The sequence below is a fragment of the Lonchura striata genome, chromosome 29, assembly GCF_046129695.1.
Source record: "Lonchura striata isolate bLonStr1 chromosome 29, bLonStr1.mat, whole genome shotgun sequence".
NCBI lineage: Eukaryota > Metazoa > Chordata > Aves > Passeriformes > Estrildidae > Lonchura > Lonchura striata.
In genome coordinates this window covers 2,389,013-2,416,808 of record NC_134631.1, presented here as the reverse complement: position 1 = coordinate 2,416,808, position 27,796 = coordinate 2,389,013, and the positions used below count along the sequence as shown (strand labels likewise).

The 27,796-nt window shown below is 50.2% G+C and overlaps 2 protein-coding genes across 2 annotated transcripts in view; one reads left to right on the top strand and one right to left on the bottom strand.

Moving 5' to 3' along the window:
* LOC144247630 (uncharacterized) overlaps positions 1 to 27,796 on the top strand; it is a 140,547-nt gene that overhangs the window by 99,830 nt on the left and 12,921 nt on the right.
* Positions 13,015 to 23,148, bottom strand: LOC144247634 (uncharacterized). Its single transcript, XM_077788950.1, has 2 exons — positions 23,066 to 23,148; positions 13,015 to 14,018 (listed from the first exon to the last, which is right to left on the bottom strand). The coding sequence occupies exon 2, from the start codon at positions 14,005 to 14,007 to the stop codon at positions 13,015 to 13,017; it is 993 nt and encodes a 330-aa protein (XP_077645076.1). The 5' UTR covers positions 14,008 to 14,018; positions 23,066 to 23,148.

Sequence of the window (27,796 nt, the reverse complement as noted above, 5' to 3'; positions counted from 1 at the left end):
CATGGGTTCTAAAACCCCTGCAGGGCCCCCAGACTTCTAAAATTCCTTTTAAGAGAGGAGACTGGGAGTGACTGGATCCAATCCCGGCCCCAGAATTTGTCAAAGGTTTATGTATAAACTATTGGACAGGTAGAATTGAACAATTTGTCAATGCAATTTTTCCTACAGGATTAATGATGGAATACCAGATATATTTATATAAATACAATCTGATCATGATTAGACAATAAGCTCTTAACCAGAGTTATTTACTCCACAGTCCAGAATCTATAACAATTATAGGATATTCTGCTCTAGGAAGCAATTTTGAAGTCAGCAGGGCCTTGCTGGAGTGGTTTGAGCCCATTGCAGGCAGAGCCTCCTGCTCCAGCAGGAACTGCCTTTCCTGTGCCAGGAGCAGGGCAGGTCCCGCTGCAGGAACAGCCCCAGGCCAGCCCCAGCACAGGGAAGGCCTCGGGCACAAGGGCAGAGTGCCATGCTGGGAGCTGTGCCAGGGACAGCCCGAGGCACCAAAGGCACCTTGGCAGCAGCAGCTGCTTGCAGGGCATGGCCAGAAGCCTCCCTTGGCACCTGGCCTGGTGGCCAGCGCTGCAGAGCTGCTGCCTCAGGGCTCATTTCTGGCTGGGCTCTGAAAAGCCACTTCTGCTCCAGGACCCTGACTGGGAAGCCATTCGCCCAGCACCTTGGGGACAAGATATTAATGACAAAACTCTTCATGCCAGCAGATGTTGGAGGGTGCCACGGGAGACAAGACTCATGATATCATGATCATCAAGTCTCAGTTTATTGTGACAGATTACATAGTTTATATATGTTTGTTAATTAGCTCATACATATTGCAAAAGTTGAGCTCATGATTGGTTGCTATGTGACTTGTACTATTATCTTAAAACTCTGCTTGTGATTGCTACTTGCCTGTCCAGCTGGCCTTGCAGTTAGAACAGCTTAGCACTTCTTTGTTCTTCTCTATCTATTTCTACATACCAAGCAGTTTCAATATCCTGCTTTCTGCACACCATCTGCTCTTCAGGGTCATGCGAACTTTGCAGCAGTCACGTAGCCCTCCCTACTTGGATTAATTTTACAGTATCATGTCCCCTGCTGTACAACCATTCTTCTGCCAAGCTCTCTTCATCTCCCCCGTTTTCTTTTTGTATAAGAAGATGTGCATTCAGCATTTTCTGCAAAAGCTGTTGTATCAGGCCTTCTAAGCAAGTAAACACACAGGGCAAAACAAGCAAAAGTATTATAATTATGCTTAGAACTATTATGCTGTATTTGATAATGTCTCTTAACCATGGTCCGATCCCCAATCCCTTCAGCCAGCATTCTAGACCCAATCCGTCCTCCACCTTTAATTGTTGAGTTAGCTCAGTCAATTTTCGTATTTGCTTATGGATAGATGTAGAGTGATCAGATAAGTTCATGCAGCACATTCCTTCAAATTTTTTACAACTATGACCTTGGGCTAGAAGAAGTAAATTAGTGGCAGCTGCTCTGTTTTGCAGAACTGCATGACAGATACTACCTATATTTGTGGCAAGCTCACTTAATATTTTAGATGGAATACTAATTTATTTTTCTGTCCAGTAGGCTAGGATTTTTAATTGTGTGAGAGCTTGCACTGAAGTAACTCGTGGGGTGAAAAATAAGGTTAGTATTACAGAAGTGCACCCCACTTCATATTTCTCATGTTTTTGATTGTTCTGTTTAATATGAAAGGAACAAACTTAATTCTAAAGACAAACTATATTTATGATAAACTTAATGTTATGCTTTTGATTATCTAATTGATTGTATATTATTATCTATAAAAACTCAAAGACAGAGATTACAAACTCAATACTAAAATTCTATCAGATGACATTTTCTCAACTCTTTGTTCTCAGAGACATTTTTGGTAATTAAATCATTACTAACATTTCTATCTTTATACAGTGATTTTTATCTATATCATATTTGAAATAACATTGATTCACATAATGTTCATCCTTCTTGGTATCTTGGAAAACACTCGGTCCTGCTGTACTTTTTCATTACGTCTCTGACTCTTGTAAGAAATTGGAAAGATGCTGTTGAAATTTTTGCTGTAGTGTTGTGATCCCACCATCGGTGGCGCTGCTGCTCTCGGCGTTGTCGCTGCCATGGCAACCAGGACTGTGCCGCCATCTCCGCCGCCATTGCTGGGCGCTGCGGGGAGATGAGGGGCGGCGCCGCCTCGCTCCCGTCCTTGTTGTGTCACCTTGTGGATGGGAGAAGAGACACCCCCGCCACGGCCGCGCCCCGCCTGCTCCGGCTCCAGCGCGGCTGAGCCCCAGGAACGCCCCTCTCCCCCCTTGCGCTGCTGCTCGGCAACAAGGAGCCTTCCGTCTCTCGGCTGATGTCCGCTCCGCACCGGGCTCGCCTCCGGCTCGGTGCTGGCCATCCCCGCTCTGTCTGGCCCCGCGCCCGCCGCTCCGCGCTGCCGCTTCTGCGCTCCGCCCGGGCGGCTGGCCGGTGCTCACCGCCGCAGCCCGCTGCCTTAGTTCTGCCAACCTCCAACCTCCGCAGGTTGCTGCGCTCACTTTTCTTCGGCAAGGCAGCACTCCCGCTCCAGCTCCCGGCCCCGGCCACGTCCACACCCGCCGTTTGGGTTCCTCGTGAACGCCGAGGTCTTCACTGCTCCAGCGGACTCTCACAAACAAACAACAATGCGAAAAGTATTTTTCCTCCGTTGGAAACGGCCCAATTTGGAGTCTGGAGACTTTTACTCTGTTCTACCTGATTCCTGTTCACAAAAAGTGAATTTGGGATCCCAGTCCCGTTGCCATAAAGCAATTTGGATCTCAATTTCCAGCACCTCAATGCTACTAGTGTCTATGGGAGGTACAGGCATTTCAGGAGCAGAGATGGGAACGGGAAAATTTGTGAGAACCGGAGGGTTTGGCTCACTGGAGAGAAGCGAGGATTTACATTCCTTATTTTTCTCCAGAGCTGTCCGTATCACTTCCACCGCCCTCTTTTCTGCCTGACACATTAACAATTCGTTATCAACCACTCTCCAAAGTTTACTCATTTTCTTGCCCGGTTTATCCTCATCTAACACTAATTCCCACAACTTATCCCTATATCTTCTCCATTCTGAAAGTTTATGAACACTATGGGGGTTAACGAAAAAGCCGTAAGACTCAGCATGATGCAATAGCGAGGGGAGATCCTTATCTAAGTCAATCCCCCTAATCTACCTTTTTCTAAGAGAAGCACTAAATAAATCATATGCTGCTTGCCTTTCCATGATTACGTCGGTACCGTTGCTGGCTCCTTCAGGCTTCGGCAGCACGTATCGGCTGAGCCCGCTGCTGCGGTCACTCAGGGCGCGGAGAAGAGCGTTTCGGCTCTTTCGCCGTCCTTCCAGCTGCAGGACCCGAACCCCAACGCAGCACCTCTCTCGCCTTAGGCTCGGATCAGGTCCCTGCTTTCGGGAGCCAGTTGTTAGAGGGAATGCCGCGGGAGACAAGACTCATGATATCATGATCATCAAGTCTCAGTTTATTGTGACAGATTACACAGTTTATATATGTTCGTTAATTAGCTCGTACATATTGCAAAAGCCAAGCTCATGATTGGTTGCTATGTGACTTGTACTATTATCTTAAAAGTATCTTTATGATCGATACATGCCTGTCCAGCTGGCCTTGCAGTTAGAACAGCTTAGTACTCCTTTGTTCTTCTCTATCTACTTCTACATACCAAGCAGTTTCAATATCCTGCTTTCTGCACACCATCTACTCTTCAGGGCCATGAGAACTTTGCAGCAGTCACACCTGAGAACCAAAATGATTTTGTGAAAAATACATGTTATATGGCTCTGTGCAGATAGTTACTATATGTATTATGTTATATTGATTAGCTGTGCTGTATTAACATTTTAACAGTATGGTAAATGTAGCTTTGTAGATAAAATGAAGCTTTAGTAGTTAAAAGAGAAAATATGCATGCAAGGGTTTACGAAATGAGAACACCTAAATTCGCTCTAGGAACACTTAAATTCTCCAGACAAGAGGAATTTATGGTCTTCTTACTAGAAGAATCTAATTTCTTCAGGCCATGCTCAGACTGGAGGATGCCGTGGGGATTAAAAAAAACAGTTGACATACAAAAGACAGAGTTTCTTGTTGAAATAGAATGTATGCATAACCATGAAGGATATATGAATATGCAACAGTGTATTTTTTTAGGGGTGATTCCTTTATTCACAAGATATGCTTGTTGTGGCTTAAGTGCCCAAGAGACCATCCAGACATATGTAAGTCTTTGTTTTTATTGTCTTGCAATTGTCCTAACTCTAAATTTTTATTAGTTTAATTGTATTCCTACTTTTATAACCATTTTACTAGTATTAAACTTCTAACATTTTAAAAACCAAGTGATTGGCGTTTCTCACAAATTCCTATCAGGAGACAGAGAACCCATTTAGCATTTCAATGCCATAATTAGCTTACAATCTGTCCTCGGAATAAGAAACAACCAGACAGCTCCAGCTCCTGACCTTCCTGCCGACCAAGCCACTAAAATGAGGAACAAAACATTTCACCAGGGGATGGGATCAGATTATCTGTTGGCAGAAAAAAACAGAAGTTTGTGGAAAACTAACTTACTCAAACTGATGTAGGCAAAGAGATGACAAGAGAAAACTGCTAAAAAAGATAACAAAGGAAATAGGAGAGCAGTTTATGTATTGCTCCAAACATGGAAAGGATGGAAATGAAAGACGGTTCCCCGGCTCCCCACCAGACCAGGGGTTAAACGAATGCTGCTTCTCCTCTTCTGTGCTGCAGCAACTCTCATCTTTTTACCATGCTCCACACCTTGGCAGTGCAGCTCATCCAGCAGCTGAGCCAGGGCATGCAGGTGGCAGCCAGGCCTCCTGATCCACAAACGGCTACAAAAGGACAGGGAATGAGGGCACCGAGAATAATCCCAAAACCAAAGAGGACCCGGGAAGAACAAAACAGAGTCAAGGAGTGAATCTGCCTAGAAATAGGGCCAGGCACTTGTAGATAAGGGGAGAAACCATCAGTTCCAATAAATGTTACAAATTGACCCAGACAGCTGCTCATAGTCCCGCCACATTCCCGAACTTCGAGGAGAAGAACAAAGACTTAACAGAGCCATGAATATCGGCTGTTACACAAAAGGAGGGTGCACATTAACGAGGACAGGCTCCAGGCGCATCGGGAAGTCGGAACCTTCCAAGGAACTCAGCCGGTGGGCAAAGGCAGAGGGAGATGCGGCCGGAAAAATGAGGATAAAAAGGAGGCTGCGGGCTACAAGCACGGCAGAGAGCGCACGGCAAATGCCCCACGGCCTCTGCCCCTGCTCGGCAATAAAGTCACTTTGACAGGACTCCTCGCTCTCCGCCGGGCACACAAACCTCCGGCGACGGGAATTTCCCCGCCCGCTCCCGGCCGCGGGGCAGCCCCTCTGTCCTACCCACAGCAGCCGGGCCGAGCCAGCGCTGCTCCGGCAGCGGCTCCTGCCCGGCCCCGGCGGGAAGGAGACCGCGGGCAGCCGCTCCCGCAGCGCCCTCAGCCCGGGGCCGGCACGGGCCGGACACGGCACCGGCGAGCCGCCAGAGCCCCCTGCCGCCCCCTCCGCCCGCAGCCAGCCCCGAGCCCCCGCAGAGCCCAGCGCGGCTCCCACCTGCGCCGGGGCCGCCTCACCGCGCTCCGGCCGCTGCCGCCGCTGCCGGGCCCGCACAGCCGCTCGGCCAATGGCGGCGCTGCGCGGCCACGGCCGCCCTCAGCCCGCCGCCGGGGCCGCGCCGCGCCCCGCTCCCACCAATCAGCGCGCCGCAACCGCGACTGACGGCACCGGCGGCCAATGGCAGCGAGCTCGGGGCGGGCTCTGCGCACGGCCCCGCCTCGCCCCGCGCTCTCGGCGCCCCCGGGCTGCGTGAGGGGAAAGCCGGAGATGAGGAACAGCCCCGGCACGGGCCCGGGCCGAGCCGGGATTGAGCTGCCCACACAAACAAACTTCTCCGCGCCTCCCGCCACGGCTTTCCCGGCCCTGCGCCTCCCGTGCCTCCGCCTCTGCGGGAAGCCCAGGAGCCTCACTTCTCCTGCCCCTCGTTAGCGCATCAGTGCTTCGCTTTGATTTCCCCCGAAAAGGGAAACCTGCCCGAAGCCCTGTGGGTGGGTGGGGCAGGGGAGAGATTTCTGTCAGAAAACTCCAAAGACTCGGAGCAGGAGAAGGAGAAGTCAGTGCAGAGCCTTAAATGCAGCTTTCCCCACGCCTCCCTGCTCCCAGCTGCACCTCCTCCCCCGGCAGGGCAGGAGACAGGGAATGGGGCCATGCTCAGCTCATCCCCCGGGGCTTCTCCCTCTGCTCAGGGACAGGAGTCGTTCCCTGCTGCACCCTGCGCTCTCTCCCGGCCGAGACTTCTCCAGGAACTTCTCGGAGCGGAGTCCATCCCCTGGGCACAGCCCCCTCCGAGTGCTGCAGCGTGGGTCACTGTGCCACGGGCTCAGTCCTGCCAGGACAGGCTGCTCCAGCGGGGCCCCTCTGCCCGCGGGCTCACAGCCTCCTCTCAGGCATCGCCGAGCTCCAGCCCGGCTCCTGCAGGGGCTGCAGGGGATCTCTGCATCCCCATGGACCTGCAGGGGGATCTCTGCACCCCCATGGACCTGCAGGGGATCTCTGCATCCCCAGGGACCTGCAGGGGATCTCTGCATCCCCATGGACCTGCAGGGAGATTGTGGCAGTCCAGGGCGTCGCTTTGGCTGCCCTGAAGTCCTGGGTCCCTGGCAGGGGTCAGGAACCCCTCTGTACAGACCCCCCATAGACACTGTCTCTGATCTCTGTCCATGGAAAAGAGTTTTCAATCTTACAGGATGAATTACAAGCTCTGTTTGATATAAGTAATAAGAAAGTATGGCACGTGTGCAAAAGTAAAATTTTAGGATTCTCGATAAGTGGCCCAAAGGGGACAAGATGGAAGAAATTGCATGTGTCTTGTCCTTTTTCTTCTTCATGCCCTCCATGTTTCACTGTAGTTTTGGCATTTTTCTGTTGGTTTAGGCTGGGGACACACTGTTCAACGTAGGTGACAGATATTGGCACATTATTGTAAATATAGCACAGGTAGTTTCTGGTATTTAATGTTTGTAACATCCCACTGAGGACAGAGCCCCACACGCTGCCTTGCAGGACAGAGCTGCGGCAGGGCAGCAGAACATGTTAGAGATAAACAGAATAAACAACCTTGAAACCAGCACAGACGATTTATTACTTCTTCTTTGGCAGCAGGGCTGACAGAGACTTCCTACAATCTTGGAACCATCAATACCACAGATTCCAACAGGGGATCTCTGCATCCCCATGGATCTGCAGGAGGATTTCTGCAGCCCTACTGTAATATATGTTATGGAATTATTCGTGCTTACGTAAAGTGTACAGGTAATAAGTTGTGCTTGTATAAAAATATTCTCAAAGTTATAAAAGACCACAAGCTGCAGCCGGGGAATGATTGCAAAACCACAGATGGCAGCAGAAAGAAAGTCCTAATACACAAAAGAAAATTTCCACCAGAACCGGCAGAATTTCGCACAAAGAGCTGGGCATTTTGCACAGAACCGCCGGAATCGCACACAAATATTCGGGAATTTCGCGCAGACCCGCCCGGACGGCGAATCCCGGAGCCGCCCGCAGCGCGCCCCGCATGGCGGGGGCGGGTCCCGCCCCTCGCAGCCCTCACCTGCCGCCCAGGTGAGCTGGTGCAGCTCGGCCGAGGTGTTTTGTGCCACTGCGGGAAGGCGTTCTCGCAGCGCAGCGCGAGCGGCGCCTGAACCCGCACCTGGGCCCGCGGCCTTCACCTGCGCGCAGCGCCGCGAGCGCTTCGGGATGAAACAGCGCTGCCGAGACATGGAACCCACCCCGGGCTGCGGCCCTGCACCCGCAGCACCTGCGAGCGCACCTTCGTGTGGAGGGACGGCTTCGTCAGGCACCGGGACACCTGTGCGGGGACAGCTGGCACACCTGAGTGACACCTGGATGACACATGGCACACCTGAGTGACACCTGAGTGACACCTGAGTGACCCCTGAGCGACACCTGGCACACTTAAGTGACACCTGAGTGACACCTGGCACACCTGAGTGACACCTGAGTGACACATGGCACACCTGAGTGACACCTGGGTGACACCTGAGCGACACCTGGCACACCTGACACCTGAGTGACACCTGAGTGACACCTGGCACACCTGAGTGACACCTGGGTGACACATGGTACACCTGAGTGACACCTGAGTGACACCTGAGTGACCCCTCAGCAACACCTGAGCCACATCTGAGTGACACCTGAGTGACACCTGAGCCACATCTGAGTGACACCTGGCACACCTGGACACAGGTACATCACACCTCAGTAACACCTGAGTAACACCTGGGTGACACCTGGGCACAGGTAATGTTACAGCTAGGGACGGATGTCACACCTTGGCACAGGTGATGTCACACCTGGGTGGGTGCAGGGACACAGAGCCACCTGTGCAGGGACACGGTGATGTCATGTGCGCGACATTATCACATCTGGGGGATGAGACACCTGGGGACGGGGGGAACATCACAGCTGGTGAGGTGACATCACACCTGGTGGAGTTGGTGACATCACACCTGGTGCAGTGACATCACACCTGGTGGAGCTGGTGACATCATACCTGGTGGGCTGGAGAGGTGACAGGGGAGGGGACAGGTGGGCACGACGGTGATGTCACGCCCAGATGAGCCTGGAGGTCACACACCTGGATGATGTCACAGCTGGGCAGGAGGGGTGTGTGGACAGGTGATGTCATGGCCAGGTGAGCTGGTGATGTCACACCTGGGTAGGTGGGTGATGTCATAACCAGGTGACATCACACCTGGATAACCAGGTCCCACCCACACCTGGGCACCTGGACCCCGCCCAGACACACCTGGATCACCCCAGGACACCGGGATCCCCCCAGAAAACACCTGGAGCTATGGAGGAACACCTGGAACTGCCCCCAGGATACCTGAGACCCCTCCCAGGAACACCTGGATGCCTCCTGAACACAGCAGAAACCCCCAGGCACACCTGGATCCCCCTGAATAACACCTGGGACACCCCCAAAACCACCTGGAAATGCCTCAGGGACACCTGGATCACCCCTGGGACATCTGAACCTCCCTCAAGGACACCTGGATCCCCCCAAAAACCACCTGGACCCACCCAAAACCCACTTGGACCCACCCAGGAAAAACAGGGACCCCCCAAACTCATTTGGACCCCCCCCAAGCCCACCTAGAACCCCCCAAAATCCCACCTGGCCCCTCCCCCGTGACATCACAGGTGTGGTCCTGCTCCCCTACTCCCGTGGGTTTGAATTTTTGGGTCGATTTGTGGCGATTCTTGGTTTCCATTGATAAAACTATCTACTCGGGGGCGGGGCCAAGGCGGATTGGGGCGGGGCCTCAGGAGGGGCGGGGCCAGAACGCGGAGCTGGGAATGGGGAGGGGCGGGGCCTGAGGGGGCGGGGCGCTCGGTGGGCGTGTCCAGCAGCGAGGGGCGGGGCTAAAACACGGGGCGGGGCCCAAAGGGGCGTGGTCAGTGTCTGGGGGTTCGTCCTGCCCCCACCCACCCCCCCAAAATTCCCCCAGACCCTCCCTCACCGCCCCTCCCCCACCCATGGGACACACCCCGAAACCTCCCCAGCCCCTCCCCCCTCGGTCCCCCGGAGCTGTTTTCACCTGGGAACCCCCAAATCTTTGGGAATTCTCACCTGGGACACCCTAAAGCTCACCTGCACGCCTCCAAAATCTCCTCAGGACCCTGCAAACCTCACCTGGGACCCCCAAACCTCACCTGGAACCCCCCAAACTCTCACCTGAGACCCCCAAACTTCTCCTGGGACCCCCAGACCTCACCTGGGCAGCTGGGAAACCACAAATCATTGGGAATTCTCCTCTGGGACCCTCCAAACCCTCACCTGGGACCCCCTAAAGCTCACCTAGGACTTCCCCAAAATCTCCTCAGGACTCCCCAAAAGCGGCCAAAGGTGGGGTGGGGCCGGGGCGATGATGTCACCTCTTCCTGTTTTCCCTCCCCAGCCATGTTCCCGCGTGTCCCCAAGTGTACCCGGCCGTGTCCCCTCCCCGGAGTGTCCCCAGCGGCCATGGAGCCCCACGAGGTGCGACAATCCCAGTGTGGGGGCGGAAGGGGACTGGGGGCACACGGGTGGCAGAGGGACAGAGGCGTGGCAGGAGGGGACAGTGGGGACACGGGGGGGGCAGAGGGGTGGAGGGGACTGAAGGTGGCAGGAAGGAACAGGGAGGGACAGTGGGGGATGAGGGGGTGGCAAAGGGACAGAGGGGACAGCAGAGCCCTCCAGGGAGGGGACAATGGAACCCTGGGAGGGCACAGGGGCCACTGTAGGAGGCCACAAGTGCCACCAGGTCCCTGACACCTCCTTTGTCCCCTCCCAAGCTGTCCCCCCACCAGCTGCTGGAGGCGATGGTGGCCGTGGTGGCCACACTGGGTGAGCTGGTGGCCACCCTGAGAGAACTGATGGCCACCGTGGCCAGGCCGCACAGGGACGTGCTGCTGGCCGTGTCCCCAGAGTTCCTGCGCGTGGCTGTGGGGACCTTGATCTTTCACCTCCAGGACGCCCTGCGCCACTACCGTGTCCCCTACCTGTGCCACCGCCCTGTCCCCTCCCTGGGCCACCGCCCTGTCCCCTCCCTGGGCTGGACCCTGGCCCACCTCGGGGACACCCCAGGGACCACCTGGGCCGATGTGAGAGCCCTGGCCAGTGCCTGGCAGTGTGTCCTGGACAGGCTCATGGACAGCTGGGCCCGGCTGGCCAAGGGGGCCACCAAGCTCCGCGACGCCTGCAGGGATGCGGCCATCAGGAGGGGACAGCGGCTGGAGCTGCACCTGGGGCTGCTGGGGGACTTGGTGGCCGCGTGTGACAAAGCCACCGCGTTCCCCTGGGAGCTGCAGCGCCGGCTCGGGGACATCGAGGCTGCCCTGGAGGGGACAATGGAGGTGTCCCCTGATTTCCGTGCGGCCTTGGTGGCCAGTGACCGAGGCTGAGCAGCTGTGGGAGGCCAGTGCCCGCCTGGCCACGCGTCACCTGCTGGGGACACTTGGGGACATCAACACCCTCTTCTTCTGTCCCTCTCCTGGCCACGGTGGCCGCGTGGTGGCCGAGCAGTGCCAAAGAGCCATGGAGGACATCCCGAGGCTGCTGTGCACAGAGCAACATCACCACTGGGCTGTCATCAGGCCGGTGTCACCTCTGCAGAGACTCGGGGACATCCTGATGGCACTTTGGGAGCACTTGGGGACACTTTGGGAAGGCGTGTGGCGACGCTGGTGGGGGCAGGGGGGTGAACGAGCCTCCCCTCAGTGCCCTGCAGGAGACCCGGCTGGGATTTGGGGGCCGGGGGGGTCCCCAGGCAGCCCCCGCTGCTGAGCACTGACCCTGCCCAGGGGGGTGCCAGGACCCCCTAAAAACCGCACCCGCACCCCCTTCAGTGCCCCCGAACCCCCTCGAGCCCTGACCCCCCCTCACCGGGCACTGGGACGAGTGGAAACCCCCCCTCGGTTTTCTGGTGGTCGAGATGACCCTGAGATTGTGAAAAGTCCTTTTCTCCCAGCCCACGCGGGCAGAGAAGGAGTCGAGATGTGGAGCTTTGCTTCTCAGGGCCGTTTATTTTCCCTTGTCTCTAACACGCTTTGTCTGCTCTGCTGAGCTCTGTCTGGCAGCTCGGTCTGTGGCAGCCTCCCTGCCCTCAGGGCGCTGTTTACCTTTTACACTAAAAACTACCTGTACTGTGTTTACATTAACGTGCCAATATCTATAATTTATGTTGGAGAGTGAATAGAATAGTGTCATCATCTCAGCAAGACATGGAGGGCAAGAAGAAGGAGCAGAAAGTCAGGACACGCCCAAATCCCTCCATCTTCTTCCCTTAAACCCCATATTGTAAAACCCTAAAATTTTACTTTTCCACCCTGTGTTAATTCACCTACCACGCTACTCAAACCCTTGTACCTTGTAATTCCTCATACAAAGTTGGCAATTTTCTCCAGGGGCTAAAACCAAAGCCACTGTTGTTCTTGACACCGTGCCAAGGTCTCTGAGCCGCCTGCCAGGGTCTCGAGCCATCCTGGCAGCCAGAGGAATGTCCTGGATTCCAACACCCCCCAATTACCGAGCAGTGGGAGCCCCCCGGGCACTGCCCCCCCCTCACCAAGCACCGGGATAGGGACCGAACCCCCCTTGAACCCTGGGAACCCCCCAGGCACCGGGACAACCCCGGCAGCAAAACCCCCATGCACCGGGACAGGGACCAGGCCCCCCTCGTGCTCCGACCCCCCCAAGCACTGGACCCAGACCCCCCTTTGTGCCCCCCACCCATCACAGAGGTTCCACCCCCTCCCATTTGACCCCCCAGAGCTGTGGGACCCCCAGAAACAGTGCTGGGACTGGGGCAGACCCCAAGCGCTGGGGGGGGCACGGGGGGTTCATCAGCACCAGGGGAGTCCCTTAGGGCTTGGTCTTTTCCCTCCCACCCCCCCCCCCGTTATCTCCCAGGACCCCCTGTTATCATCAGGGTCTCCCCCAATTTAGTGAGACCCCCCCATTACCTGCTTCCCCTCTTCACCGATCCCCCCCAAAGCACTGGGACCCCCCGAGCCATGAGCCCCCCCCCCCAGTGCACCAGAACCCCCCACTCACCACTCCCACCCCCCATCCATGGGAACCCACCCAAATCACAGCAGCACAAGGAGAAGAAGCCAAAACCTTCCCCACACCCAACAGGGATCACCAGGACCACGGATAAGCAGGGCTCTGCCCAACGGGGGTCACTGGGGATCATCCAGCCCTGATCCTCCCATGGGGGATGGAGCTGCAGCAGCACAGCAAGCTCTTCCCTCACTCTCTTCCCTCACTCCAAGTTCTTCCCTCACTCTCTTCCCTCACTCGGGGCACTCACAGGGCTTCCCTTAGTGGTGCCTTCGTTGGTGTGTGGTCAAGGTTGAGCACATGGAGAAGCTCTTCCCACACTTCCCACATTTGTAGGGCCTCTGCCCGGTGTGGATGCGCTGGTGCATGGCGAGGTGGGAGTTTCGCTTAAAGCCCTTCCCGCAGTCGGGGCAGCGGTAGGGCCTCTCCTCTGTGTGAATCCGCTCATGTACGAGGAGATGGGAGCTGGTCTGAAACCTCTTCCCACACTGGGGACACTCGTAGGGCCTCTCCCTGGTGTGGATGCGCTGGTGTCTTCTCAGGGAAGAGCTCCACCCAAAGCTCTTCCCACATTCCAAGCACTCATACGGCCGTACCCCAGTGTGGAGCACCTGGTGCACCATCAGGCCAGACATATCTTTGAAGTTCTTCCCACACTTCCCACACTCGTAGGGCCTCTCCCCGGTGTGGATGCGCCGGTGCACAGTGAGGCTGGAGTTGTGCTTGAAGCCCTTCCCGCAGTCGGGGCAGTGGTAGGGCCTCTCCTCTGTGTGACTCCGCTCATGTCTGAGGAAATCGGAGCTGGTGTGAAACCTCTTCCCACACTGGGGACACTCGTAGGGCCTCTCTCCGGTGTGGAAGTGCCGGTGCCAGATGAGGTGGGAGTTGTGCTTGAAGCCCTTCCCGCAGTCGGGGCAGCGGAAGGGCCTCTCCTCTGTGTGACTTCGCTCGTGTCTGAGGAGATTGGAGCTGCTCTGAAACCCCTTCCCACACTTCCCACACTCGTAGGGCCTCTCACCAGTGTGGATCCTCTGGTGCTGGATCAGGCCTGCGCTCCGGCTGAAACCCTTCCCACATTCCAAGCACTTGTGGGGCTTCTCCCTGCCATGAGGCTTCTCCACCAGCTCCGAGCTCCGCCTGGATCTCCGCCTGCCTTCCTGGCTCAGGGGGGCTCTTTCCTCCCTGCAGCGCCCTGGGCTGGGTTTGCAGCTCCTCCTCCTGCAGCATCTCCGGGGCTTTTGCTCCTCCTCCATCCAGCCACGCCCTGGAAATGACAAATCCTGGTTTGAGGGAAAAACAAGAGGAGAGCACCTTGGACTGGAGGTTCCTCCTTGCCCAAGTTCATCTCAGGAAGTCATTGGGAATCTTATGTTTGTAAGAACCTCCAAAACACCAAGATTCTGCCCAAAAATCCCACAAACTTCAAAACACAAATCAAAAACTCCCCAAATATCACAAGTCAGCAAAAATCTCCTCCAAAAGATAAAGATTCAGCTCCCATATAAAACCAAAGCACCAACATTTAGCCCAAGAAAGCTCAGCAACACCAAGATTCACCCCATGAAAATTGTGCATCCCCCTCCACAGTCACCTGCTCCATGTGGGGGGAGCAGCGCTCCTGGAGCTGGGGGGAGGCTGCAGACACAGGGAGGGGTGGAACCTTCTGCTGCTTCCTCTTTCTGCTCCTCCTCCTCCTGTATCTCTCCTCTTCCACAGATTCCTCTTCCTCCTGCCATTCCTCCTTCTCCTGCACAATCCCACCTTCTCCTGCCATGTCCATTGTTTGACCATTTTGTTCCTCAAGCCTGCTTCTCCTTCCCTTCTCCTCCTGCCCCCAGGCCCAGCACCCACTGCCGGCTCCCTCTTCCCCCCAGCCCCACCGCATCCCAGCGCAGGGGCAGGGATGGAGCTGGGGCAGGTCGGGCTGGGGCAGCGCTGGGCTCTCGGCCGCTCCCGCCCGCACTCGGTCCCCACTGCAGCCGCTCCCGCCAGGACAGCGCGGGGGGGCCCGGCCTTGGCGCTGCCCCACTCCCACCTCCCCAAATTCCCCTCGCGGGGCCATGGGGCCGAGGGGGGGGCGCAGGAGGGGTCCCTATGAGGAATGTTGAGATAACTTTAAGAGTGGGTCCCCAAGAAGAAGAATTGGAATTTGTGGTAGACACAGGGGCAGAATGAACCTTTCTGTTAAATATTCCAAAAGGTTATAGTGTAAGCAAAGATACCGTAATAGTAACAGGAGCAAAAGGAGAGAGTTTCACAGTACCCGTTATTAAAAATATGGCAATAGAGGGAGAAACTAGATTTTGGATGAGGGATGTTTTCTTGGTCCCAGGGGCAGGTAGCAATTTACTGGGACAAGATTTACAAGTGAAATTAGGAATAGGGGTTGTTCCAGAAGATGGGAAGATGACAGCTAGACCTTTAAAACTAGGCCAGGAGGATGGAAGAAGAATTAACAAGGAAGTTTGGGCTGGGGAGGGAAATAGGGGAAGATTAAATATTGACCCCATAAAGATTACAATTGAGGAAATAAAATTGTCCCATACGTGTACGGCAGTATCCTGTATCTTTAGAAGGACGGGAATGTTTAAAGCCAGTAATAGAAGGACTAATAAAGGATGGGACATTAGAACCTTGTATGTCTCCCCATAATACCCCAATACTCCCAGTAAAGAAGCCTGATGGGAGCTATAGACTGGTACAAGCCTTAAGGGAGGTTAACAAAAGAACTCAGACCCGCTATCCAGTGGTACCAAATCCTTACACTCTTTTCAGTAAAGTTCCTCCCCAGCACCAGTGGTTTAGTGTAGTGGACCTTAAAGATGCCTTTTGGGCTTGCTCATTAGCCCAGGAGAGCAAGTTATCTTTGCTTTTGAATGGAAGGACCCACTAACTGGGAGAAAACAGCAATTAAGATGGACAAAACTAACACAGGGCTTTACAGAATCCTCAAACTTATTTGGACAAGCTTTAGAAACAATACTACAAACTTTCCCCACTCCCCCTGGAATACAAGTTATCTAATGCATTGATGATCTTTTACTTTCTGGGGAAGCTGAAGCTGAAGTTAGAGAGGCTACAATAAAGCTTTTGAATTTTCTTGGGGAAAAAGGATTAAAGGTATCAAAAGGGAAGCTGCAATTTGTAGAATCAGAGGTAAAATATCTTGGACACTTGATTAGGAAGGGTAGTTGAAAGCTCAACCCAGGATGAAACACAGGGATTCTATCCCTTCCCCCTCCCCCTTCAAAGGGGGAAATCAGAAAGCTACTCAGATTATTGGGATATTATAAATTGTGGATTGAAGGATATACACAGGCAGTAAAATTTTTGAATTAAAAAAATTACAGAGGGAGATGATATAAAATGGACCAAAAAGGATAATGAAACACTAAGAAAAATGAAGTTAAAACTAGCCCCAATATCAACTTTAAGCATACCTGCACTAGCAAAACCCTTTCATCTGTATGTAAATGAAGAAAGGGGGGTAGCTCATAGGGTTTTGTTTCAAGAGTGGGGAGGAGTAAAGACACCCGTGGCTTATTTATCAAAGATGTGGGATCCAGAAAATCAAGGCTGGCCAGTGTGTATTCAAGCTATAGCAGCTACTGCAATCCTGGTAGAGGAAAGTCATAAACTGACTTTTGGAGGTAAATTAATTGTGTACTAAATTTCTTCCAATTTGCATTGTGATTTTTATCTTGAAAGACATAACTTACTGTACTCTAGGATGGAAAAAACTAGTTTACAGCTGTGACATGGCAAAACCTGCTATTAATTTGAGTCAATGCAGGCTGTTCAATCAAGTGTTCTCAGTGTGTAAAGTTAAACTAAAGGTAACACCAGCTGCTTGGTAGGTCAATGAGAAACATTTTTCCTTCCAACCAGTCCTTTTTCAAGTACCCAAATGTATTTTGCTTTCTTAGTTTTTTTGTTTTGTTTGTTTGCTAGTTTTTCTGGAAGTGCTAACTATTTGCAGTGTATCTAGAACAGCAATTAAAAATGTGCATAAAAAACACTTGTAAAAAACATAGGGTTCATTTTTTCCCACAATGTGTGGTGGCTACATATAGAAAAGGGAACCTACAAAGCTAGATGAAGAAAAATTTCAGTATCTTCTAATGTAAATTGTTAATTTGTTACTTTCAGCATCACAGTGGGTGTGTGACACACACATATGAAAAAGATGGTGAGGGAGATCTCTGTTTACTACAGTTTCCTATTTCTTGAATGAGTTAGAGAGCTATGAAGCAATTGTGATTCCTTGTGTGGATTACCCAGGCCTGCAGGGAGGGCTTGGCCATGATTCCCTCTGTGCTGCAGGCAGCCCTGCAGCGTGGCAGCAGTGGCTTGCCTCTGGTGAGTTTGCAGGCAGGGTGCTCCAGCACTGCAGTGCTCAGGGGCAGTTTCCTACTTTGACATCAAAGCTTAAATTCAGGAGTGCCTCTTCCCATCCAGTTATTGTTTGTACCGTAGAAACCTCTTCAGAGAGTGTTTCCTGGCAGTCAAAAAGAGAGTATTGCAGAGATAAATTCCTTACTTGCTGTCTCCCCCACTGTATCCACATTTTGTCTATTCCCTCTTCAAATTATAGATTGGTAAAACTCATGCTCTGTGTCCTCAGATGCCCTTCCCAAATCAAACCTTGGCTTCTTTGCAAATCATATTGCATGAACAAGGATTGCCTTAAATTTTTTAGTGCAGGCAAGGTCACTTTGGAAGTAAGTTGTGGTCTACCTTGTTCCTACAACCCTTACAAGCTTGTGAATGGAAAATTGTGACAGCAAAATAAGTCTTTAGTTTTAGCACTGTCAGCTGTGGGTAGCTGGTAGCCCTTGGTGGAGGGTGCTGTGAATTACAGGCCTGCAGAATACATTAAACAAAAGTAATTAAATTTGTAAGGAAGTTGGAAAAGGAGGGAGAGGTGATTGGCAGACTCACCTCTCCAGGATGTAGGACTAATGTTAGAAAGTGGACTGATATTGGAATGTGGATGTTGAAATGTGAAGAGAGAAAAAGAGAGCAAAAGAGAGAGAAAGGAAAAGAGAAAGCGAGAGAGAGAGGGAGAGCGAAATACACCCCAAAGTCCCCATACCGTGGCTATCTGTGAGTTCTCCCCCATTCCTGCTAGACAGAGTGACAACAAGGGGAGGGGAGTGATGAAGGACAGAGTCAAAACCAAAGCTGTGAAAAACAGGGAGAGCTAGACCACCAATAGAGATAAGATCAAAGCAGAGGTCGCTGACTCACACAATATGGTTTATTTTTTTAAACAAGACTTCTTTTTTTTCCTTCTGATTTTTGTTGTTAAGGAAAGGAGGGTTTTGCTCTGAAGAATGGGTCTGTAAGACTAAAACAGTTAGATGTTGCCTAAAAAGCAAAAACCCAAGAGATGTGATACATCTTGTGTTAAATTTGGGCTAGTCTTTTTTTATTTAACTAATTATAGCTCACAGGAAGAAGAATTGGCCTCTGCAGCAATTAGCAGAGCTGGATACAAGAAGAAGAAGCAGCTATAGAAAAAGTTTTTAGTTAAACCCAGAAAGTTTTGAAGAAAACTAATGGTAAAAGTTAATGCAGTATTGTTTTTCTTTTAACACTGTGCTATTAAGAAGTCCTTTCCAGATACCAATGAAGCAGCAATCCCAACCATGGAAAAGAGGGTGAATTCATGCCAGCAAAATAAAAGATTTTGTGAAGAAACGTGAGGAATGGACTATCACATCTAAACTGGGTGATACCAAACTGACTTTCAACCAGGACTGGGTGGTAATGGTTTGGGAAGACCCACATGATCCAAGGCAGGTACAAAGAATAACACCTAACTGAGAAATAAGGCAAAGCTTGCATCACTGGTTCTAAGCCCTGCCTGAATAAGCCCTGAGCCGCCTCCGACACCTCCTTGGCAGAGGAACACTGCCACTTCAAACAGGAGGATCGGGAGTGTTTGAGTCAAAGAGTTCTTATAGTCTGGCCTTAGCCAGTGACTTGTACAGGGAAGAAAGGAAATTGCCATCAGTGCTATGCTGTATACTTTATGTGATTCATCCCAATACTGGACACGCTAGCTGGGTTACAAGTGAATATTAAAATTATGGGAATAATTGGTGTTATAGTTCACAAAATCTATGTTCTCGTTGCAAGAGGTATCAGTACTGAATCAATCCCCTAGACAGAGAGAACCCAAACCAACTGAAGTAATAACTCTGTTTTGTAGATGGGAATTATCAGTGCCTGTGGACTGAGAGATACCTGAGGAATGGTGGGAAACCACAGTTAAAAGGTGTCAAAAACAATTTGCCTGGAAATGAGTAAAAAAGGAGTGACAAGGGAAACAGAGGGCAAGCCTGGATTGAGCACTGTACTCACCAGCGAGAAGATCACACGTACCTGCTGTGGGCAGCAACCCCACAGGCAGGGGAGGTGGGGGTATAAGCCATGCCAGACCTCTGTCATTCCTGTTTCTGTCTCTCATTTGTTGTCTTTTCCTTTCTGAGATAGCAGCAAGATCGTGTCACAAATGCTACAGAAAGTGTTACATGAAAAGAAACCAAAGTTCCTTTTTGTTACACACCCCCATGTCAACAGCCACTGTTATAACCCATCCAAATTAAGTACCTGCAGGAAAAAGGGGGAAAATTATCACATTACAAAGAACTTAGGGAAAAGTAGTAATACTTGGGGCATGGAATGTCCAAAAGGAGAGAGATGGATTTGTTTTACATTTGATCTTAGAAATATAGTCCAAGATTCTGTAAAGAGACAATTAGTAAACAAAAGGTAAAACAAGCACAGCAGTCTAGCTCTGTATTAACCCCAAATTATATCCTGAGTCATATTAAATGACTCCAAGCAGTTATAGAGAAGATAATAAACAAAGCTGCTCAGGCATTGGAATTAATATTGAGTCTGCAAAGCCAAACATCACCTGCAGTGTGTTAAAATATGTTGGCTTTATGGTATTTATTGGCTAAAGAATGGGGTGTACAGATTGTTAAAAATAGATGGCAATGAGGATGTCATCCTGGAAAAAAAAAAGGATATCAGAAAAAAATTATGACCCAGGTATCAGTCCAAAAATGAGAAAATAATGTTAAAAACTAAGAAGTGGGGTAATGTATTGAGAATGGGATGCTGGAAGAAATTAGGATTCTTCCTTTTATGTGTTACAAGTGTTTTGATATTTCTTCTTTGTTTAATCCCATGTTTTATTTGATTACCAACAGAGTCCAAAGAATGCAAGAGGATAAGAAATATTGCTCAAACCAAATGAATTATAATGATTAAGAGGTGGGATTGTGAAAAATGCATATTTAAGATTGGCTTTTCGCAAATGTTACAATGAATAATATATATGTAATGTTAGAAAGTTATGCTGTATTAATTCCTGTACGTATTAAGTGTAGTTTTATGTTACAACATAATGTTAAAATAGAGATTATGTATGTGGGGGGAGTTTTCTTTTTAGGAATGAGATGCTCCCTTCCAAGAACACCTAAATCTTCCAAAGGAGAGGAATTTATGGCTTCTTATCAGAAGAAAATAATTTCTTCAGGCCTTGCTCAGACTTGAAGACACCAGGGGATTAAAGGGAACAGTTGACATACAACAGAGTTTCTTGTTTAGAATAGAATGTGTGCATAACCATGAAGGATGTATGAAGATGCAACAAGTGTATTGGTTTAAGGGTGATTCCTTTGTTCACAAGTCATGCTTTTCTTGGGATGTCTGTAATTCTTTGCTTTTTATTGTCTTGTAATTGTCCTAACTCCAAAATGTATTACTCTAATTGTATTATTATTTTTATAACCATTTTATTATTATGATACTTATAAAATTTTAAAAACAAAATGATTGAAATTTTTCAAAATTTACAAAACTAGATGAGATTTAAAAGTGACCCTTTAACTCATAAACAATAAATAGATGATTTGAAGGGGAAAAAAAAAGAAGCAGGTTGTGGGGGGGGGCACAAGTGAGGCTGCTGAAGGCTGCTGTGGAAGAGAAGCTGCATTCCAGGCACCCAGGAGGAGCTTCAGAAATACAAATTAACACTGCCAGGGCAAAGTGGGGACAATGTACCTGGCTCTTCTTGCCTGGGGCAGGAATTGGCTGATTCCCTCTGCCCCTCACCCCAAGCTCTGCCTGCTTGCACAGATGGAATCTGCACAGCTGAAGGCAGAGCCCATGCTGAGGATCTCTGACTCTGCAACAGAAATGGCTGAAGCTGCAAAGGGAAACAGCAAATGGAGAATGTTGTGAAAACTTCACTAAAATAAGGGGGGGATCATCCCTCTGCCCACTCCAACATCTGCTGTCACTGTCTGTGCTGTACAGGGTGTATCAGAGCACTGGGATTTTGCTATAACAAGTTCAGGAGTAAGAAAAAAAATGATCAATTGATGCAGCCCCAGTTTGAGGGAGTGCCCAAACATGGGAAAAAGATGAAGGGGCACCAGAACAAATCCTACAACACCATGGACCAGCCCCTGGGAACCAAAATTATTTTGTGGAAAATGCATGTTATATGGCTCTGTGCAGACAGTTACTATATGTATTATGTTATATTGATTAGTTGTGCTGTATTAACATTTTAACAGTATGGTAAATGTAGCTTTAAGGAATGAGAACAACTAAATTCACTCTAGGAACACATAAATTGTCCAGACAAGAGGAATTTATGGTTTTCTTACTAGAAGTTAATTTCTTGTTAATTTCTGGAGGATGCCGTGGGGATTAAAAAAAACAGCTGACATACAACAGACAGAGTTTCTTGTTTGAAATAGAATGTATGCATAACCATGAAGGATATATGAATATGCAATAGTTTATTTTTTTAGGGGTGATTCCTTTATTCACAAGGTATGCTTGTTGTGGTTTAAGTGCCCAAGAGAGCATCCAGACATCTGTAAGTCTTTGTTTTTATTGTCTTGCAATTGTCCTAACTCTAAATTTTTATTAGTCTAATTGTATTCCTTTTTTTTTAACCATTTTATTGCTATTATACTTCTAATATTTTAAAAACCAAGTGATTGGCTTTTCTCACAAATTCATATCAGGAGACAGAGAACCAATTTATCATTTCAATGGCATCATTAGATTAAAAGCTGTCCTCGCAATAAGAACCAACCAGACAGCTCCAACTCCTGACCTTCCTGCCGACCAAGCCATGAAATGAGGAACACAACATTTCACCAGGGGATGGGATCAGATTATCTGTGTGCAGAAAAAACAGGAGTTTGTGGAAAACTAAATGACTCAAACTTATATTGGCAAAGAGATGACAAGAGAAAACTGCTAAAAAAGCTAACAAAGGAAATAGGAGAGCAGTTTATGTACTGGTCCAAACATGGAAAGGATGGAAATGAAAGACGGTTCCCCGGCTCCCCAGCAGACCAGGGGTTAAAGGAATGCTGCTTCTCCTCTTCTGTGCTGCAGCAACTCTCATCTTTTTACCATGCTCCACACCTTGGCAGTGCAGCTCATCCAGCAGCTGAGCCAGGGCATGCAGGTGGCAGCCAGGCCTCCTGATCCACAAACGGCTACAAAAGGACAGGGAATGAGGGCACCGAGAATAATCCCAAAACCAAAGAGGACCCGGGAAGAACAAAACAGAGTCAAGTAGTGAATATGCCTGGAGATAGGGCCGGGCACTTGTAGATAAGGAAGTAACGGGAGAAACCATCAGTTCCAATAAATGTTCCAAATTGACCCAGACAGCTGCTCAAAGTCCCGCTACATTCCCGAACTTCGAGGAGAAGAACAAAGACTTAACAGAGCCATGAATATCGGCTGTTCTACAAAAGGAGGGTGCACATTAACGAGGACAGGCTCCAGGCGCATCGGGAAGTCGGAACCTTCCAAGGAACTCAGCCGGTGGGCAAAGGCAGAGGGAGATGCGGCCGGGAAAATGAGGATAAAAAGGAGGCTGCGGACTACAAGCACGGCAGAGAGCGCACGGCAAATGCCCCACGGCCTCTGCCCCTGCTCGGCAATAAAGTCACTTTGACAGGACTCCTCGCTCTCCTCCGGGCACACAAACCTCCGGCGACGGGAATTTCCCCGCCCGCTCCCGGCCGCGGGGCAGCCCCTCTGTCCTACCCACAGCAGCCGGGCCGAGCCAGCGCTGCTCCGGCAGCGGCTCCTGCCCGGCCCCGGCGGGAAGGAGACCGCGGGCAGCCGCTCCCGCAGCGCCCTCAGCCCGGGGCCGGCACGGGCCGGACACGGCACCGGCGAGCCGCCGGAGCCCCCTGCCGCCCCCTCCGCCCGCAGCCAGCCCCGAGCCCCCGCAGAGCCCAGCGCGGCTCCCACCTGCGCCGGGGCCGCCTCCGAGCTCCGCCGCCGCCGCCTCACCGCGCTCCGGCCGCTGCCGCCGCTGCCGGGCCCGCACAGCCGCTCGGCCAATGGCGGCGCTGCGCGGCCACGGCCGCCCTCAGCCCGCCGCCGGGGCCGCGCCGCGCCCCGCTCCCACCAATCAGCGCGCCGCAACCGCGACTGACGGCACCGGCGGCCAATGGCAGCGAGCTCGGGGCGGGCTCTGCGCACGGCCCCGCCTCGCCCCGCGCTCTCGGCGCCCCCGGGCTGCGTGAGGGGAAAGCCGGAGATGAGGAACAGCCCCGGCACGGGCCCGGGCCGAGCCGGGATTGAGCTGCCCACACAAACAAACTTCTCCGCGCCTCCCGCCACGGCTTTCCCGGCCCTGCGCCTCCCGTGCCTCCGCCTCTGCGGGAAGCCCAGGAGCCTCACTTCTCCTGCCCCTCGTTAGCGCATCAGTGCTTCGCTTTGATTTCCCCCGAAAAGGGAAACCTGCCCAAAGCCCTGTGGGTAGGTGGGGCAGGGGAGAGATTTCTGTCAGAAAACTCCAAAGACTCAGAGCAGGAGAAGGAGAAGTCAGTGCAGAGCCTTAAATGCAGCTTTCCCCACGCCTCCCTGCTCCCAGCTGCACCTCCTCCCCTGGCAGGGCAGGAGACAGGGAATGGGGCCATGCTCAGCTCATCCCCCGGGGCTTCTCCCTCTGCTCAGGGACAGGAGTCGTTCCCTGCTGCACCCTGCGCTCTCTCCCGGCCGAGACTTCTCCAGGAACTTCTCGGAGCGGAGTCCATCCCCTGGGCACAGCCCCCTCCGAGTGCTGCAGCGTGGGTCACTGTGCCACGGGCTCAGTCCTGCCAGGACAGGCTGCTCCAGCGGGGCCCCTCTGCCCGCGGGCTCACAGCTCCTCTCAGGCATCGCCGAGCTCCAGCCCGGCTCCTGCAGGGGCTGCAGGGGATCTCTGCATCCCCATGGACCTGCAGGGGATCTCTGCATCCCCATGGATCTGCAGGGGATCGCTGCATCCCCATGGACCTGCAGGGGATCTCTGCAACCCCATGGACCTGCACGGGGATCTCTGCATCCCCATGGACCTGCAGGGGATCTCTGCATCCCCATGGACCTGCAGGGAGATTTCCGCAGCCCCATTGTAATATATGTTATGGAATAATTCGTGCTTATGTAAAATATGCATCAAGTCAGTTGTGCTTGTAGAAAGAGATTCTTAAAGTTTTAAATGACCAGTGGCTGCAGCCGGGGCTAGAGAAACCACTGTTGGCAGAGAAAGAAAGACCTAATTTACAAATGAAAAAAGGTGTCTCTGTGCAGAGATGGGCCCTTTCCGGGGACAATCCAAGAGACACCCAACGTTTAACCCCTTGTCTGCCGGGGAGCCAGAAAACCGTGTCTCATTCCCATCCTTTCCATGCTTGGACCAATACAGAGACTGCTTTCCTATTTCCTTTATTATCTTTTTCAACACTTTCCCCTTGTCATCTCTTTGCCAGCAGCAGTTTGAGTCATTTAATTTTCCTCAAACTGCTTTTTTTCCTGCTAACAGATAATCTGATCCCATCCCCTGGTGAAATGTTGTGTTCCTCATTTCAGTGGCTTGGTCGGCAGAAAGGTCAGGAGCTGGAGCTGTCTGGTTGGTTCTTATTGCGAGGACAGCTTTTAATCTAATGATGCCATTGAAATGATAAATTGTTTCTCTGTCTCCTGATAGGAATTTGTGAAAAATGCCAATCACTTGGTTTTTAGAATTTTAAAAGTTTAATAATAAAAAAATGGTGAAAAAATAGGAATAGAATTAGACTGATAAAAATGTATAGTTAAGACAATTACAAGACAATAAAAAAGAAAGAATATCTGAGGTCCAGATGCTCTCAGGCACTTAAGCCAAGATGAATGTACCTTGTGAACAATTGAATCACCCCTAAAACAATACACTGTTGCATATTCATATATCCTTCATGGTTATGCATACATTCTATTTGAAACAAAAAACTCTGCCTGTTGTATGTCAACTGTTTTCTTTAATCCCCACGGGGTCTTCGAGTCTGAGCAAGGCGTGAAGAAATCAGCTTCTTCTAATAAGAAAACCATAAATTGCTCTTCTCTGGAGAATTTGCGTGTTCCTTGAAGCGAGTATCTAATCCCTTAAACACCCCGCCCCCCACACACATACATAGTTTCTTTTTTAACTACTAATGCTTCATTTTATCTACAAAGCTACATTTACCATACTGTTATATGTAGCAGATATAATTGGTGCCATTTCTAATATGATATATGTGACACTGAATATTTGTTAGTTTTGTTAGAACACTCTAACACTCTACACGTTTGTATTAGGATTCCCCCCCACCCTCGCAGGTGAGACCGGGTGTATATTAGAAACTGATTTACAAGTAAGAAGGTGCGGCTCCCCAGGAGATGGGCCATGGCTGGGGAGATACAGGAACCCCCGGTGCTGATCCTTGCCTGAAGGACCCGAGATGGATATCATGGAAATCCTTGGGCAGACACAGGTGAATGCAGCGTTCCCTCCCGTAAATTTCATCAAGGGATTCAACAAACTCCAGACACTGAATTGTTCTCCCTCATCACCAAAAAAGAAAATCTCATTAACATATAGACTCTTAATGGAAGAAAAGACTGATTGCTGAAATCTTGGCCTCAGGCAGAATTTTCCCTATAAAAACCGCTTGTGCCAGGATGGAGGTGTGTGGGCATAGAGGAAAACCTCTGCTGAGGCTGACCTCTTTGTTGCACACCCAGGGCCGACCCCAGGCTCCACTCTGTTCTTTCCTTGTGGCTGGCTAGGTAGAATTTGATTGCAAAATAAATATTTTATTTTTTCATATTAATTTGTCTAGACAAACTTTCATTTATAACAGTTGTAATACATAAAAGGAAGAATCTCCATTTCTTCCACCATCCCATGCTCAATTACCCCACTAGTTAGTTTTTAACACTGTTTTCCCATTTTTGGATTGGTGTCTGGGTTGTTTTTTTTCTAGGATGACCTCCCCGTTGTCATCTATTTTCAACAGTTTGATATATTAAACTTTCCACAAACACCCCTTCATTAGCCAATAAATGGTCTAAAGCCAAACTATTCTGGTACACCGCAGTTTTTGTTTGGCCTTTATGATTTGATATTAATTCCAGTGCCTGAGCAGCTTTGTTTGTTATCTCCTCTATAACAGCGTGGAGGCCTATAATATGATGCAGTATATAATTTGAAGTCAATACAGAGCTAGATTGCTGTGCTGGTTTCACCTTTTTGTTTATTAATTGTCTTTATACCAAATCTTGGACTATATCTCTAAGATCAAATGTAAAACAAATCCATCTCTCTCCTTTCAGACATTCGATGCCCCATCTATTATCACATTTTCCTAATTTCCTTGTAATCCAATATTTTTCCCCATTTTGCCTGCAGGTACTCAATTTGGGTGAGTCTGTCGCTGTTGACATGGGTGTGTGTAATAAAAAGGAACTTTGGTTTCTTTCCATGTAACACTTTCTGTAGCATTTGTGACACGATCTTGCTGCTATCTCAGAAGGGAAAAGACAACAAATGAGAGACAGAAACAGGAATGACAGAGGTCTGGCATGGCTTATACCCCCACCTCCCCTGCCTGTGGGGTTGCTGCCCACAGCAGGTACGTGTGATCTTCTCGCTGGTGAGTACAGTGCTCAATCCAGGCTTGCCCTGTTTCCCTTGTCACTCCTTTTTGCTGATATTTTTAGGCAAGTCCTTTTTGACACTCCTTAACTGTGGTTTCCCACCATTCCTCAGGTATCTCTCAGTCAACAGGCACTGATAATTCCCATCTACAAAACAGAGTTATTACTTCAGTTGTTTTGAGTTCTATCTGTATTGGGAATTGATTCAGTACTGATACCTCTTGCAACAAGAACATAGATTTTGTGAGATACAACACCAATTATTCCCATAATTTTAATATTCACTTGTAACCCTGCTAGCGTGTCCAGTATTGGGATGAATCACATAAAGTATACAGTATAGCACTGATGGCAATTTCCTTTCTTCCCTGTACAAACCACAGGCTAAGGCCAGACTATAAGAACTCTTTGACTCAAACACTCCCGATCCTCCTGTTTGAAGTGGCAGTGTTCCTCTGCCAAGGAGGTGTCGGAGGCGTCTCAGGGCTTATTCAGGCAGGGCTTAGAACCAGTGATGCAAGCTTTGCCTTATTTCTCAGTTAGGTGTTGTTCTTTGTACCTGCCTTGGATCATGTGGGTCTTCCCAAACCATTTGTTCACGGTCCTGGTTGAAAGTCAATTTGGTGTCACCAGTTTAGATGTGATAGTCCATTCCTCACGTTTCTTCACAAGTCCTTTGCCTCTGTTTCCCACTTTCTCTAACAACCTGAATACCACCTTCTTTCAACTACTCAAAAAGTCCTTTCTCTCACAATACCATTCAACACAATCCACCTGCCTCCAAGGAGATAAAGTAAAGCTCAAAATAAACAATCTACATTATATATACTTCCATTAATCTACATTTACTCACTTTTATTTTTCACTCACTCTCACATACAACAAGAAGATACCTTTCACTTTCAAACAGTCTACATTACATATCTACATCCTGAGTGCTCATGGAATGTTAATCCATCAACCCAGCATGTTTAATCCTGGATGTCTCTCAACCCAGCAGAATTTTAGGTGTTAATGTTACTGTTGTCCAACCCCAGA